Raw genomic sequence first — 17,610 nt, forward strand, 5'->3', positions numbered from 1 at the left:
GCTACCAGACTGGTAGTAACATTGCTACGACGATCTCACGAATGCTCTATCTTCGTCGCTCTTTGGATGAGGCTACCACGGTCTCACGATCCTCTATCTTTGTCGGCCTTTGCGCTACATACAGCGCCCTCTCACGCTGAAGATTCTCCATCTTTCTCTTTCGTGGTCGTTCCATCCCCGGTTTCTTTCATTCACTTCTTGCTACACTAAATCAATTCTCTTATCATATTTTTGTATTTGCTTCCTATTGTGCTTTAAATTCCCAAATCTTTTTCTAACTGACATGTGAGCGTTAGGCTGCGCGCTATCTGCAAACGAATATAACCTCAACGATAGAGGTTCCTTGCATTTGGATGGCCTCTTGTGAACGGATATATTTTCACTTTCTTGGTCTACAAATAATGTACGTACTCTAAAGTTGCCTAAAGTTATTCCTAATGATCTATATATTCTTAGGGCCCGTGATCGTTGAGCATATCGAAATGAAATTTGAGAAAGACATCGCGCTTTTACTTACAGATATATGCCCGTAACGAAAAAAATATAAATATTAATCACGTAAAAACTAGATTAAAAATTATTCAAAGTAGCAAAAGTCGACGAGTAATTCTTATTTATCAGATTTAAAAAATGGCCTGGAAAGTCTATGTTGTTCTTGTCCATGGAAAATCACGAGGCACTGTGACGTAATGTGTTATGTTACTCATAAGGTTGTGTGTCATGTTCAGACTGCATGTATGCATTCGTAATATATGCAGATTTAAAAAAATTGTATGAGTTAACGAAAATGAATAGAGCCTCTCTATTTTAGTTTTAGAAATCTATGATTTAACAAAGGAAATTTGAAATTTTCTATGAACACAAGAATTTGCATAAAGATACATAGTCCAATAATATCACAAGTGTGTTTGTAATATTAGTGCAAGCTCCAACTATCCTTTTTATCTTATCTTTCAGCCCATACGTCTCTTGTTCTTTTATCACACCACGTTTCATGTGTTTTTCACGGCCATTTCCCTTACGTGGCTTGTGTATTCATACACATGCAAAAATCAGTATATTTGTCTCTCTCTTGCAGAAGCGTTTGATCTACGTACGCCATACTTTACCATATTTCTATATCACTATCATATCTCTACAGACTTTCTTTCATTCAAACTTTTGTCTCTTTTTAGTTTTGGTGTTATTGTATTTCTGTTACTTTTAATACTTGCACGAATCGACGTCTCAGTAGCTGTCCTTCCCACTCCGATCTCTCCAGGCGCATGACATTGGGCGACTGGAGTGGGGTGGACAGGTATTCTGACCATGAATGTACAGGGTGTTTCCGAAATTGCTGCAAAGCAGGACGATTTGTTGTTTTGAAAAAATAAATGGAAAATAGAAAATTAAATTTTTATTTATGACAACTACTGCTTAAATCATATGGAATAATATATTATACGAAGTTTAAATCTTCCATTACTAACCCTTCAAATTTTTTCATGTGATTAAATTTCTTATTTTTAGTCACATTTTTTAAATAATTTTTGGTATATTTTCCCTACCTACTTAACCTGTTATACTTTCTCTACCAACTTTCTACTAATAAACTGCAACATTGCTTTACGTCCCCAATGCTCAATTACAAATAGTCCTCGTATTTTATTATATGTATATTACAACTACCAAGACACTATAGTGAATGAGACTTGACTGATATCATAGCTATACCTCTTTGAAGCAATGTTCTGTATGAATACACGTTTTATTTAATAAAAATGTGACACAAATATGTTTTCATTCTAAGATATATTAAAAATAATGTCTAAATTGTGATTTTTAATTTAACCGATCAGGATATTAAAGCAGGAATACACAAAAATAGGAATTTAAATGGATTGCAAACTTAGAGAACCATTTTCTTGTTGACCGTGTCGAAATTTCGCAAACACCCGGTACATTTCTGTTTTGCTTACACTGTGTACACAACGTATGCTCCTTCGCGTACCCCTTCCTTTCTTTCGAGGGATCTTTTTCGAGAGACGGTCTCATTTGCTGTATTTCTCTTTCCCATTCTGACTCGCGCGAATTCTCCGTCTCGGTCGCTCGCTAGCGCCAGCAATTCTTCGGATTTTGCGCATTGCCCGCACGTTCACAGGGCCCCACTATCAATAGGTAGGGTCACCTTACACAGCCGAGGAAAAAACGACGCTTGATCACTCGGTGAGCACGTGCTCGTCCGGACCCCCTACCCCTCGGGCCCCTTCTACACGCGAGCGAACCGTGTGCGTTCCAGGTTAACACCGGCCGATTCTTCGTCGCATGATTTTCTGTCTGCAAGTCAACGACGCCACAACATCGAGCATTTCTAACAGTTTCTCGTAGCAATCGAAACGAAGTTATTTTTTAAGAATTATTCCACTCGGATTTTAATTTAGAAGCATTTTTATTGGTATTGAAAACATTAGGTTCCTTTTTCCGAAAATATACTGTAGCTATCAACTTCGAAATTTTTAAACATCTAGTACTACTAGAGGTACATTTTGTATACATTTATATTATTATTAATAAATTTCAATAATGTATTTATTATTATTGAAAACTAGATGGGAGTTGTTGCTCGCTCGCTTCGCGAGATCGCGAGAGGGTTAGTGGCACGCATTTTATTTTAACAGACGTCTATAATGTAAATTTCTATTGAAATATTCATTAAAAGCTGCGACGTTCTATTGAAATATTCATTAAAAGCTGCGACGTTCTATTGAAATATTCATTAAAAGCTACGACGTTCGTTTTTTTGTTGGATTGAAATATGATTCTAAAAGCACTTTTAGTTTTTCACGAATTTTCCATTTTCCGTGATACTTTTCCAATTTTTTTTAATCTAAAAACCTGATCCGGACTACAACGAACATTTTTTTTTTAAATTAGCCAAATCGGTCCAGCCGTTCTCCCGTGATGTCGTGACCAACGAACAGCATTTGATTTTTATTGTATAGAAGAAAGATAAGGGGCAACATCATATTCCTTTTTATCTCAGAATATACTGCACCTATCAACTTCGATTTTTTAGTGGTCACTCCAGCTGCAGAAACAAGTCGAAAAGAAAGAATAATATTTTTTTATTTGGCGCTTCGTTTCCGAGAGAATCGAGTTTGAAAATCCAGCGCATCCACGTACGATTATAGTATACGAATCTACTAACACGTCTGTTCATGACCTACTGATTCTACTTACTGCAGACACTCGATCACGCGAACCCGGTGATCTCCGAATTCATTTTTCGCGAACACGAGGCGTCACACAGAAAAATGTTATTCTTTCTTTTCGACTTGTTTCATTTTCTCTTGAAAGTATAAAAAATGAATAAAAAGTCCAAGTTACTTTCGCCAACTATTTTAAACCATTAAAAATTCCCCTGGACAAAGACCTTAAGATACATTACGTTAAAAGAAAATATATCTTACAACACACAACAGGAAATAAGTAAATTAATGAAATTAATTAAATAAATGAGATTAATGAAACGTAGTACAGTATCTATGAAAAGAAAATGGATAAACTTTCACCGTGTGGAACATATGAGGTTGAAGAGCAAGTTTACAGTAAACAAATAAATGGCAACGTCATAAACAACTTTCTAAATTTATCTTAAGAACTTTATTAATGAAACATTCATCCGCTTATCGATAATAAAAATCACCTCTGTTCACCGTTACACCCTAATTACTGCAAATAGAATTTGTATTTAAAGAACGAATTCAGTAAATAAAATTCTGATTTTTAATCTGTTGGAATCTATTTTAAATTTCAGGTGCGAAGATCAAAGGATATTAAAACTGCATTTCTCCACTTGCATCACTGGCGTATAGGGATAAAGGAATTCTAGATTCTTCTATAGCTGCCTTGAGACCCCTAGCGAAACCTTAGTACGTATACACATAACAGCTTGAGACACCCTCATATTATTCCAGTACTTTTCCACTGTTTTCACTTTGGTATTACAGCCCTGTACAAAACTGCAAACGCGCAGATGCGCAAACTCTACGTTAAATCGATCTCGACAGACTAATTCTGTATAATAAATAATTCGATGCGAGTTGATATTTCGTACTCTGTCATTGATCGCGCTGTTCTACGGTAAAGATTTTTATATTATCATTAAATATATTTACTTTACAGTTACTCGTAAAGGGTAACTAAAATATTGCTCGATATTAATTGTTTATAAATCACTTTACGAAATTTCTGAGTGAATGGTATTCCTTAAAACTTCATAATAAGATGAAATACAAAATTACTTAATTCACTATTACAGAAAATTTCATATAGTTATAAAATGAGCTGGCTTTATTATCCTGATGTGTTATGAGATATATTATTCATTTGAAATTTTAATAAACGTGCTCATAAACAATTAGTATTGAAAATTCAAATTTCAACAGTTAGCGAAAAGCAAGCGAGCAAAATTATTTCGCATAAATAAATTGTGAGCTAAATGCGGAATGATAACATTCTACTTCCGGTCACCAAAAATAGAGAATTCGCTCAAGATTTCTCCGAAGAGGTAATCTCTGTGAATTTAGTTACATATGGACCTCTCAAAGCATTTCTGTTTATTCTTTGTGCAACGAATTAAGGATGTAGATCATGTCACTAGCACAGAGCGCTCGTAACACAAGTGGAGATATAGGAAAAGGGCTGCTGGGTCAATTGAAACTGTACTTCACAACAAGAAGGAATAATATCGATTGAATGGATGCTTCGCACTTCGTACACAGTCTGCATCGTCATTGACACCATGACAGCATTCGTGGCGCGAAATAAATGACATTAGCACTGTCTGAATCATAAACAATATTAAATAGGCTGGATGCAGTACAGTTCATTACAAATTAAATTGTTTTGAGAAATTATTAATCTGTATAATATGCAACTGAAAACTTTATTCAAATTTTTTTTGCACTTCTATGAGATAACGTGTTCTCGTGATTATTGCTAATTAATATTAACGTCAGTATGTAAAATGCATTCGAAAACATTTCAGGAGGCCTGAAGGAGAGTGTCCTCGACTGAGCATTACATAATCGTTGTAATTATTTACGTTCTCTCTTTATTTGCAAAGACGTAACTATTCACGTGCTGGAAGTTTTACTAATTTATTAGAATACTAGCAAGGCAACTCAAACGGAAGGTAGTTCGAGATAAAAAAAACTAAAATAACGAAATATAATATGTATCTTGAAATATTTTCTTGCAACCATTAATTTAAGTTTCTATGCTCATGAAGAAATTCATAAATTTTCATTTAATCTACGTTTTCAAAGTTCCACCGAGAGAGAGAGAGAGAGAGAGAGAGAGAGAGAGAGAGAGAGAGAGAAATCATAGATACAAACTAATTAATTTCCTTAATTCATTATTTAGTATTTCATTTAAAAAACTAAAGATAATTGCAAATGTCTAGAAATGTTTATAATATATACATTATAATTTGAGAAAATGATTATATCCTCCCGAAAAATGATTACATATATTATTCACAATTTATTATTGTTAGAATTAACTTTTTGACACATTTAAAAATATTTCTATACAGTCAGACTATGATAACGAGTTTAATGAAAGTCTCCTTCCTGTGAAAGCAATCCCGACATAGAAAGCCTGAACATTTTCTATGCATATCAACATTCTAATACTGTATCACTGCCAAGAAAATAGTCTCTATACTTCGTTAAAAGTTATATATAAAAATCTTAATAAAAATCTTATCGACTATTTGTTTGAATAATTCAAATGCAACGATGAAAATAATAACTGGAGACGTACAAATGATATGTTGAACCGTTTGAGCATCTTTGCGATTAGAAACTATTTTCAGCCGCACGAGACAAATATCATTTTCGAAATTATCTAATCGTAATGTATTTCCGTTACACATAAACAACTGGAAAATCTATCAGTCACCGACGAGAAATTAATTCAATGATAGTGTGTGGACTATGCACTCATTGTCAGTCTGAAAAACTTAATTGGAATAATTTTATGCAAGCGACAATAATAAAAGATCGCAGCCTCACGTGAGGTTCCATTTTTGTCTACAAACATTTTTTATTTTGTACAAGATGTAAGATTTACGTCGACTCTATGAACAGTGTCGGATGAAGCCATTTAGAAGCCCTAATGTTGTGCTTTCTTGAAAAGGGTGAATTTGCTTATATTCAATATTATATATATTAATTTCCAAGTATAAAATAAATAATTTTCAAGTATAAAATAAATATTATTCAAGTATAAAATTGAATACGGGAAGTTAGAAAATGTTATAGTTAACTTAATTATAAGCGAAACATTGACTTCATTCTATGGCATTATTATGTGTGACCTTCTCCTCGGTCCGATGCGTAGTCATCGTCACGTTATCGATTCCGAAATGGGAGCAATGATAGATGCACTTGATAAATGCATCTGAGCACAACGACAAAAAAATGTTAGTATAATTTTGAATAGCTTAGCGACCAAATAATAATGTTTTTGTAATGTCTCTATTAATTTATTAAACTATAATTAATTAATTGCATTAATATCGTATAAATTTGATATTGGTGATAATAAATTTAATTAATTTCGATTAATTTTTATGTTACTGTTAAGATTATATTTAATTTGCTTTATTGATTTATTATCAAACATAACATTCGTCCATTTAATAAATTCCTGTTTTCAATTGTACGATAATTCTCATCAACAGTAATGAGGCATATACAGTTTAATCTATGTATTATAATTTTTAATCATTGCAAACGTAACATGTAACGTACTTTGTAAATATTATTCCTTCAAGTTTTGCTATCATCGTTTTTACTTATCATTATTACACAGGTAGTATTCATAAATTTTTTATTTTTGCTTAGAGCTGGAAACATTACTTTTAGCACAGTTGCCTTTAGCTATAAATTACCTGCACAATTCATTTATGAACAATGTGTGAACAGCAATGTAAATCATTTCTCAACTTCATTACTCTAATTTTGTTTTTCTTCTGTCAGAGTATTTCCTAACAAATATTTCAGTTACAATTTCCATTAAAACACCTGGTAGTAGAATTACGTAGATATTATTGCAATAAAAGTAATACACACACACACAATCGTATTGTATATATTTAAATTATTTCATTTAGCAACGTTTGCCCAACGGAATGAAATAGCATTCGAAATCAGGGTTAGGACCAATACGCTTCCTGAGCGACGAAGGTGACATCTACTCGATACCAAAGGTATTATTTTCCAGTACGAAAATAATAAGAAGAGTGTAAACAATCGCACATGTGTCGCATTGAACACACGTATGTGTACGCTGACATTTGTATATTAAGAATTACGCGAATATGGCATCGAAAGCCACAAATAAATCTAAAATCTATAAATAAATCTCTTACCTATGTACGATCTTTTGAAGCGCTTGATTCGCAGGTTATCATTAAGGAAGGTGAATTTGTTCATGTCCATTTTTCCTCCGGGAAATCTGTGTGGTCCTACGCCGATGGGCGCGACCTTCCGGAAAAGCAGCAGACGAAAAGGGAACTCGCGCGATCAATAACGTTTTCTCAAGGATTTTTCAAGCACAAACGTTTTCTCAACGAATTTTCAAGCACAAACGTTTTCTCAACGATTTTTCAAGCACAAACGTTTCCTCGATGGAAATTCTGATCAATCGAACAACCAGTAATTCGACGAGACAATCGATCTGTGGCAAACAGCTGCCAAAACGACGTTGCAGAAGAACAAGTGTGAAACTATCAATCGCGAACGAAAAACGTTTACTTCCTACACCATCGACCAGCCGAATTAGACTCTTGTGGCGAAACCCTTCTTCCTCCCCACGGAATTGTTTCGACGAAGCGCATGCGCCCATCCCCATTAAATCCGCGCCCATGCGTTCCCATAACGAAACAAATACGAATGTTATTTATTGAATAGTAAATAATAATTAATTTTTTATTGTAATAGAACTCATTTATATGATGTTACAAATAAATTATTTCTTTCATTTCGTATTTGGAAGTCTCTTTTTCCTTTTAATTTAAATAGTTGTGACTTACCTAATAGATATTTTTTCTTATTTTATGCAAATCTCTTATTCAAATATTAGGCAAAATTTTATCTACCTACTGAGAATAGCGAATAATAAATAAAATACAAGTGGTTTCAATAATGCCAGAAATAAATCATTTATTATTTCTTCTTATTATCAGAATTTTTTATTATTCTTAGAATTTGACTGTGTAGATTGTGATTAAATTTTTATCAACTTATTTTTAATTCTATATATTGACCTTATACACCCCACCCTTTGTTGTGAAAAATTCAGATGTCATCGAGAGATTTTCCAGGACATTTAGAAATAAAACAATTTAACACTGCACGTGATCGATCGAGGATTACATAAATCTTGATCACATACACAGGTATATAATTGCTGTCAATGGTATTTCAATTAAAGACAAACAATTTTTAATTGCTTCCTTATTCTGTGGATCTTCTTTAAAAATAAGATCAAAATGATCAAACTTTCACTGGGGAGAACGTTACTTCGTTCACATAATTTTTTAAGAATATTTAAAATCGTTAATTGGTCATTTTTATGCGTTGTTTAACATTAATTTAACATTAACAACAGATATTACCAATGATATATCTATCGTCATCTTAACAACACGTTAGTTTTAAAAATTTATACAAAAATACATTTCTACTTATGTCAACTAGTTAATATCCATAAATTATATCTAAAAAATTTTATTTTGCATAAAACTCGGCAATCTACTTACAAAAATGAAAATTTAGATAAACAGCTGCAGTCTAGTCGTAACTAAAACGTGTGGAATATAAAAATAAGTATTTGAATAGAGATTAGCAGTCTAGTGATAACGAAAGAAGTTTATAACTGTGCTTGATTCTCGTATGCAGTTACGAAATACAGCAAAAGTTGGATAGAGTCTGAAACGTAGTGGCAATGTCATGAGCCCCGTCTTCTAGCAGTGGGGAAAGACACGAAGTGAGCCAAAGGAAGATTGTATACGAAGTGCTTATTCATCACGCGCGAATCACGTGCTTGCTCGACCGGCCGGCATTTTACCGTTTCTTACGCTACGACGGAAAAGATTGCACTTCTTCCTCAACTAAATAGTACTCTCTGAAATGTATGCGATCAAACATTTACTACTTAAGCATTGACACCAAGAACACCGATATACTCTAACATCTCTGTAAAATATATATTCATAATTCAAAGGTATATTCATAATTCAAAGGTATAGTCATAATTCAAAGGTATATTCACAATTCAAAGATATATTTATAATTCAAAGATATATTTATAATTCAAAGATATATTCATAATTCAAAGGCATATTCAATTTAATATTATTAACGTGAGTCAAATGTCTACTTCTTAAACAAACATTTTATAACATTACTCTACTAATTCAACATCGATACACCCAAGCATTCTCTAAAAATATATCGAAAGTGTTATTAACATTAAAATCACTATCACCGTCTGATTAACTTCACATTTTCTATTTTATAATTATTGAAATTGTAAAAATATTTTCATGGGAAATAACTGAATAAATGTCTTTGCCCACCCAGTATATATATATATCTACGAGAAAAATTTGAATTGACTAAATATTGGCATTTTCATAAGACATTTTAGTATTAATAATTCGCTGATTCATTTATATAGCTCAATATTTTCAGCGCAGTATGAAAGTATGCTATTATTAGATTTTTCACCACATGTTGTTTTAAAAGTATAAATAGTAGAATACATTTTAACCAATCAATTAATTGATTATAATTATAATCCTTGCGCAAATCAATAGAAATATATATAACGTAGTTTGATATACATGATAAATTATACAGTTGCACAAAAGCGGTCGTAAATAACCTGTGCGAGTGGTTAATACAAAATAAACTAAATATTTTGACAATAGGAAAATGTATGTACGTGTTGGATAGAGGAAAGAAAAAATAATAAAATTTAGAAATTAGGGAAATTAGGGAAAGCTAATAGTATAAAGTCTTCTGGTCACGAAAATCCAGATTACACGAAGATATTGATAAATCTTCACGCTTCAGTTTTAAACATATCTTTGTTGAACCAATACGCCATCTATCACAAAGAGCACAACACTGCTGGGAATGTTGCTCGTTCGGTAACAGCAAATTTGCGGCGGGAATATTTGATTTGAATTTCCACGAAAAAAGAAACTACATTACAGATAAGAATAAACTAGAACTTAAATAATTGAAATAAGAACTATAGAAATAAGAACAAAGTATTTAAAACCAAAGAATTCATTCTCCCAGAACAAAATATAGAATTTTTGTAATATTCATAAGAAAAGTTATTCGTCATTTTTCCTATTGGAGCTCATGACAAGTAAACATAATTGCTAATAAGTCTTTAATTGTTTCCGATGTACACTTCTCGGTTTTACTTAGCTAGGTCACTGAACCGTTGTAAATATTTAAATAGTCAGTTGATATTAAAAAATTTTAGAGTTATTGTTAGTAAAACACTTTTTCTTATCAATAATACTAATTGAAAGTATAGGATGTATTTATGCATTCATGAGGCATATATTGAAATGTCAAAATTAATTTTTCATATAATATTCTGATTCCATTTATGATTATCCAGAACCTCCAGCACGATTTTTAAATAAATGATGAAATTTTCATTAATAATCTAAAAAGCACATTATCATATATAATTCTGTAGTCAACAAACACAAGTTATCGAAAAAACTGAAGACAGACAAACGAAAAAAAAATGAAATTTTCGAACGTCGCGTGTCTCCCGTGCATTTGCAAATCTTCCAATGTCTCCGATAATTAACGATCACATTACGGGTCGATAATAAACGATGTTTCGTTCATTTGCAACTAATTACAATTCCCGTACGCGGCTTCTCGCAGCCGATAAACGTTTCATTCATAAAAATGTCACGTTACGGTATCTGTGTTATCAACGTTGACAGTCGCTTTGGCGCCTTTTAAACATAACTATTCAAACTGGGTCACCTTAATGCAGAGTCTATAGTTGCAGTCTCATTGTCATTTTCTGATCACTAGTGATCGCTGTCTAGACAGCGGATCTTTATGCAAAATAAAAATGTTATGCCTGAAGTGCAGCAAACTGGAGTGAAACAGGAGTTTATTTTCTTTCTTGATATGTTTAATAGGTCGAATAGAATATAATTAAAATTCTTCTAATGTTTTTACTGTTTTAAATTACACCTACTCATTTTTGCCATAAACGCATAAAATCCGCTGTCTACCGATTATATTTTGCTCGTCTCCATCGCACAATGCACAGCAAAAATCTCAAATTCGAATAAAGAAACCTGACAAAGGTGTTTAGAAGCTCCTGTAGAAAACTCTAGAGAATGTTATTGTGCCTCAACCAGGCCACGTTATGCAACACAAAAAGCAATTTCCACACACCTTGGTGGACAAGATTCTATTCACTATGTCACATTCGAATATATATATATGTATATATAGAAAACTGATTTGAATGGGATCGGACCTAAACAAATGTTCTTTCTGTTCAAGACACGGGTGTGTCGCGAACGGACACGTAAATGTACGTGATCTGTGTCCACGTGGAGGTTCATTTATGTCTAGATGTTCTCAGAGAACAAAGAGAAAAACTATACGAAAGTACTAGCCTCAATTCCTTGAAACATACGAAATTAATTAATCAAATCTGAAGAACTACCACTCATGTATGGATCTGTAGTTGCTGACCATTGTGAGGTTCATACAACTTAAAAAAAAATAAATAAAACTAGTTTGCTGGACTTTGGACTTGGCTGCTGGAAACTGCAATTGCATCAAAACAATTGAAAGTCTTCGGGTCACTCTAGGTCGACCAAACCACGACCTTTCGAGTTCAATTTAGGGGATGGCTTTCTGAAGGTTATGCCATGATCTGAGGAGATGACTAGGGTAAATCAGATGGAAAAATGCAGTAATTCTAGGAATGAGGTAGAGATAGAGACTACTCACGGTTACGTGTCCGATGGGATGAAGATGGTCCGTGTGTGAACGCGTTGAACTGGTCACACCGATTTAAGACACCTTGGCAAGTTTATATTCGACTACAGCTCGTATTCGTGCCACTTCGTCTGTGTCTCTGGCTGATCCCCGCTTTTCAACTGCAACTATATACGAAGCCGAGGTCTATCGGTTACAAGTGATTCTAGATAGCGAGACCCTGCCTGACACTCTTACTGATGACTCGATCATGTGCTCGTCTTTCTGTGCGATCGGCTGAGGTCGTTCCGGGTCGATCTGCGCCGCGGATAACGAGTTCATCTCATCGGGGAACACGTTGCTCGCCAATACCACCGCCACTATTTACTTCTGAACCGCCTTTGTGTTCCATTTCACCAGGGAGCATCACCCCTTTCGCGTTTATGGTAGCCGATTCCGCAAGGTGACCGAGTAACGATATCAATTTGTGACGTAGACCAGGGAATCGCGTTTTTCTCTTCGATGTACGAGCAGTTTCGAGTACCTCTGAGTTGTATACTGGACTGAATAAAAATAATGATCGCGATGAAATGAATTAAAATTGAAGATAGGACCTGAAGAATCAGCTTTGTATCTGATGGTGATTAGTAAAGTGACGAAATAAAAAGTTTCTTCGTCAATTGCAAGACACAGGAGCTAAATATCAATTTACATTTATCATTGATATTTTTCATGTAGTGGAAATATTATATTAATATATTTCTTTAAAAATCTGACGCTATGAATGAAGCATAATTTGTTGATTTAAAGAGCAGTAGAGAATTATTATACTAGGATGTTTTAGGCAGCTAATAAATCGCGTGTTTCTCTTCGATGCACGAGCAGTTTCGAGTACCTCCAAGTTGTATGCTGGATAGGATATTAGTGTTTATTTTAATTAGTAGACTGCTAACGAGCTAAATAAAAATAATGATCGCGATGAAATGAATTAAAATTGAAGATAGGACCTGAAGAATCAGCTTTGTATCTGATGGTGATTAGTAAAGTGACAAAATAAAAAGTTTCTTCGTCAATTGCAAGACACAGGAGCTAAATATCAATTTACATTTATCATTGATATTTATCATGTAGTGGAAATATTATATTAATGTATTTCTTTAAAATGTGACGCTATGAATGAAGCATAATTTGTTGATTTAAAGAGCAGTAGAGAATTATTATACCAGGATCTTTAAGACAGCTAATAAATCGCGTGTTTCTCTTCTATGCATGAGCAGCTTCGAGTACCTCCAAGTTGCAGAATGTTAGATACTAAATTAGTGTTTATTCATTAGCAAGAGAGAAACATGTTTGTGATGATTGCCATAGAATACTGCAGGTCATTTTGCATGTTTAATAACTTGACGATCTATTCGTGGATTTTACGACGGATTTAGCAAGTTAGTTAATGCAGTTGCACGATGCGCAGTGTTACCTGTTGCTTAGGTCGTGTGAAGTAACTTTTTCCTTAGCGAAAATTTCTGCATCAGCTTTGTTAAGGAGTTATTAACGAAAAACCACGGACCAATCAAGGCGCGGCTAAGACAGGCCCCGCGGAGCGTGGCGTTGCTATTGGACGAGCCGAGGTCCGTCCACTGCACAATGGCCATCCGCTTAACGGGGCCTTTCGCGGTCGCACTTTGATTAGTCTGTGTTTTTCGTTAATAACTCATAAACGCAGTCGCGAATAACATTTTTGCAAAGGAAAAATTTACTTCAAATGAGCTCAGGAATTACCTCTTTAATGGAAGCACAATTGTCCGCGTTAATTTAAGACGCAGAAGCTACGCAGACTTTATTTCCCTTTTTACTTGTTTACGTTGTCTTTCAATTTGCATAGTTTTATTTAGATTTTGAAGGTTTAGATACTGCTTTATTTCTTGTTGTTTTCACTGTTCTTATACATAAGGCAAATTTTATGTTTTTTAATGTTCGGTTTGTGAATGAAACTGCTATTTAATCTACGATTCGTGCCAGGAGTCAAATGTGGCTGTCTACATCTTTTAAACTTATACATAAATAGAAGTTTAAAGGTTCTATTAACTTTAGATAGCTACCTACTCCAATGTATTCTTACAGAATATATTTTTAGTTCCCGAAGAGATATGATGTTAGATACCACTGAAATAAGAATACAGTCTGTGTTGAAGATATGCTTCCACTTCCTAGATTAATAAACACACTTCTTAACAATCAGCAATAAGTTCTGAATTTAATCGAGAATTGTGATTTATTTTTATTGACTCTCTCGTTCATTTTAATTATTTTTAATTCATTCTAAATATGTGCATCATTGGTGGAGTGATGCAAATATTAGATTCTATTGTTCATACAAATTTTTGAAACTTTATCTCGTATTTATATTCTAGGTTTAATTTATTAATGTTAGTCTTTTTAATTTCCCATAGTTTGTTAATTTTTTTTTTGGCTCCGTTATTGACATGTTTTTAACAATTTGTTATATTTGTGTATATTACCACTACAAATTGTTTGTTAACTGGAGTAATAAATGTTTAAAAAGTAATAAATAATGTGCACCAATAATTGCAATAAAAAATTTGATTATTCAATCTCTTCCTATCAACGTAAACAATAATCTACACGTGAATGAAATTCTTCTCCGTGAATGAAAATGTGTTTAATTCATAGCAATTTGTACAATATTATAAAAATCTGTCTATCCTAGAGAGCACGTGTCCCGGTCGACGTCGAATAAACAATTTTCTACTACGCTCAACTTCATAAACCGATAAGAACTGTTTTTTTGTACAGTCTTATCGCAACTATTATTAATATCCGATGTTTACGAACTCTGCGATAGAGATATAGTGGGGTATGTAAATCACTATTCACAGAAAATGTCGGAGATTAATCTGATTTGAATTGTTCGATTGATAGTTCGTGCCAACTTCGCATCTTGCCAATATTTCGTCCCATGACATTCCTTGATTGGCAATAGATATTATATCCTATACATTGAATTGTATCTATTGTTGTATGTTTATCGGATGTATCATTCGCTTGGAATTTGTCATGTGATGGTGTCACATAAACAGATTGCAGAGAAATATTGTTGCCACTTGAGTACAGTGGGCGTGTACTAATCAGAAGTGAATAGTGATAATAATTCTACAGAATTTTCTTGTGGTCACACCATTTCGTCCACGTATACGTATAATATGTAAAGCAGGCCTGAGAAACTAATGCTCCGAGAGTCGATGACGTAGTTCGACTACCCCCACTAGCGCGCAGATCGGACGGGTGGGGATAGCCGATTCTACGTCATCGACTCTCGGAGTCCAAGCCTGATCTATGTGTTAGTTGAAGCTTATGAACATTAATAAAGGGTGAAACAAATTTGTATTGAACTCTTGTATGTTGCAGGTGATGCATTTTTTATTTTGCATGAAGATCTGCAGTCTAATGAAGATAATCAAAGGAAACAAGACACGAAATAATGTATGTTTCTTGCTTCTCGCCATAGACAATGAACACGAATAATTTGTGCTTGTAGTCACGTAGTTATGTAGTTATTCGAGGCTCGTACGATACAGTTAAATTGCTGACTAAATCTTCGAAAACGTTTAGCATCGACAACAAAGATGCGTAGTTCTATCACGTAAAGCAATCGAGACGTTATGCAGAACGTGACGCCATTGTGCAATTGATCTTACTCGCATGCCACATATAGATTAGAAATTAATCGAATAATGACAGCGATGTATTTCCGGTCCAATTTATATTGCAGGCAGTGCATAGTGCATCATGCCAGATAGACAGTACCTGTAATACGTTTTTTTACTTCAAAACATTGTAATGGAGATACTTGTAAAAAAACATTTATTATCTACTGAAAAATAAGAAAGTTTAATCGAGAGTGTTTATTTTACTTTTGATTCGATAAAATTCTTTCTGTGGAAACAAACTGTCTCCGACTTTTATGAATTGAATTTCGAAACTGTATCTTTGTAAAAATTTCAACGATAAATTAAACCTTGCATTTCTTTTTTCAAATATCAACAATAAACTAAACCTTGCATTTTTATAAAATGTCAACAATAAGTTGAACTTTCGAGAAAATTCTCTTTGAAAACAGACTGTTCGATTCATACTTTTGTGAATTGAATTTCGAAACTGTATTTTTGTGAAAATGTCGTCAATAAATGAAACCTTGAATTTTTGTAAAAATGTCAAGAATAAGTTAAACCTTTGATAAAAGTCTCTGTGGAAACATACCGTGTCTGACTTTTATCAATTAAATTTCGAAACTGTATGATTGTAAAAATGTCAACAATAAATTAAACCTACATATGTATAATAAACTTTTGAATTTCTTTTAATGTCCACACACGTTCTTGTATGCAACTTCATTATTGTTCTTATGTCATTCATTATATAGCTTTGAAATTAGTGGATTAATAAATTACCCACAATTGCAGACTGTTCCTGCTCTTTTTAAACATTTATTTTGGCTGTTGCTTCAGTATCGTGAAGTCGACAAAAAGGGAGCATTTCTGCTACGACTCTCCGCGATGTGTTTTCCTCAACGGTTTATCTCACTGGTTCTACGGAAATCGCGTCATTTGTTTTCAGAATGTCAGCGATATCGATAATTTTCTTGGGTGTTATGGTCGCGCGCAATAGAGATATCGCGGCTGCTTTTCCTTTTCTTTTCAGATCACGGAAAGAAAGATCAGTGAATATCTAGTATGCACTTCGGTAAATACGTTGTCTAATGAATAGGGGAAATGAAAAATGCGTAATTAACTCTATAGAGTACTTCGTCCAATTTACACTCCGTCGATATTTCTCTTGCTATAAAATTCCTTTATCGTAGCTCGTTAGAGTGACAACGTGTCAGATATGTGTCAATTAGATTTCTCATTAGCTATAAAGATGTAATAAGGAAAGAATTTTTATTAATTAATTGCGCTAATGTTGGAATCATATACGCAGTACTTTTCGAAAGTAATTACGCATTTTACACTTCGTTTTGAAAGTGTTAGAATCATAATTGTTGTTACTGAACATTTTGATTGTACTTTTAAATCCAATTGTTAGATCATAATCTTGTCGGTACATTGATGAACTCTATTTAAATAACAATTTAAATTGAGTTCTTAAATTATAAATTTTGAGTCATGTATTGCGTTATACAGGGTGTCCCGAAAATGTTGTACTTCGTTACAGGTAAATTGTGTATAGTTTAAATATGTTTCATGACATATCTAATTTAATTTAAATCTAAAATAACAAAAGAAAACACAAATATCCTTTCTTATGAGTGCATCAACAAAATAATATTCTCAACTTTCGATTCATATATTTTCATATATTTCAGATAACTATATATTGTAATTTGTTTAATTAGCTAAAATTGTTCCTGCAGTCAAAACGATTGTTTTCAAAATGATTCAAGAATAACGGCAGTGCTATCATCCACGTTTGTGTTTGATGTCTGCGTTATTTATTACCATAAACAGAAAGTCTTGAATAATTCAGTGGTGGTATTTGAATAACAGTTTCCAATTATTGG

General features: G+C 33.3%; 1 protein-coding gene and 1 long non-coding RNA gene across 3 annotated transcripts in view; one reads left to right on the forward strand and one right to left on the reverse strand.

Moving 5' to 3' along the window:
- The window catches only part of LOC143215836 (peroxidase), a 36,388-nt gene extending 24,178 nt beyond the window's left edge, over nt 1-12,210 (reverse strand). The window contains exon 1 of one of the 2 annotated variants that reach the window (XM_076438398.1): nt 12,069-12,210. Coding sequence is in view for 1 of the 2 variants with exons in the window: in XM_076438396.1 (XP_076294511.1) it covers nt 7,421-7,490 (70 nt within the window). In the remaining variant the exon portion in view is untranslated. Of the gene's footprint in view, nt 1-7,420; nt 9,520-12,068 lie in introns of those variants that run through there. The other variant, XM_076438396.1, reaches the window with a different exon arrangement.
- LOC143215840 (uncharacterized) lies at nt 264-5,377 on the forward strand. Its single transcript, XR_013010460.1, has 3 exons — nt 264-403; nt 3,797-3,911; nt 3,990-5,377. It is a non-coding gene; the product is annotated as an uncharacterized LOC143215840 (long non-coding RNA).
- Nucleotides 12,211-17,610: the final 5,400 nt, after the last annotated feature.

Source organism: Lasioglossum baleicum, chromosome 14 (assembly GCF_051020765.1).
Source record: "Lasioglossum baleicum chromosome 14, iyLasBale1, whole genome shotgun sequence".
Lineage (NCBI taxonomy): Eukaryota > Metazoa > Arthropoda > Insecta > Hymenoptera > Halictidae > Lasioglossum > Lasioglossum baleicum.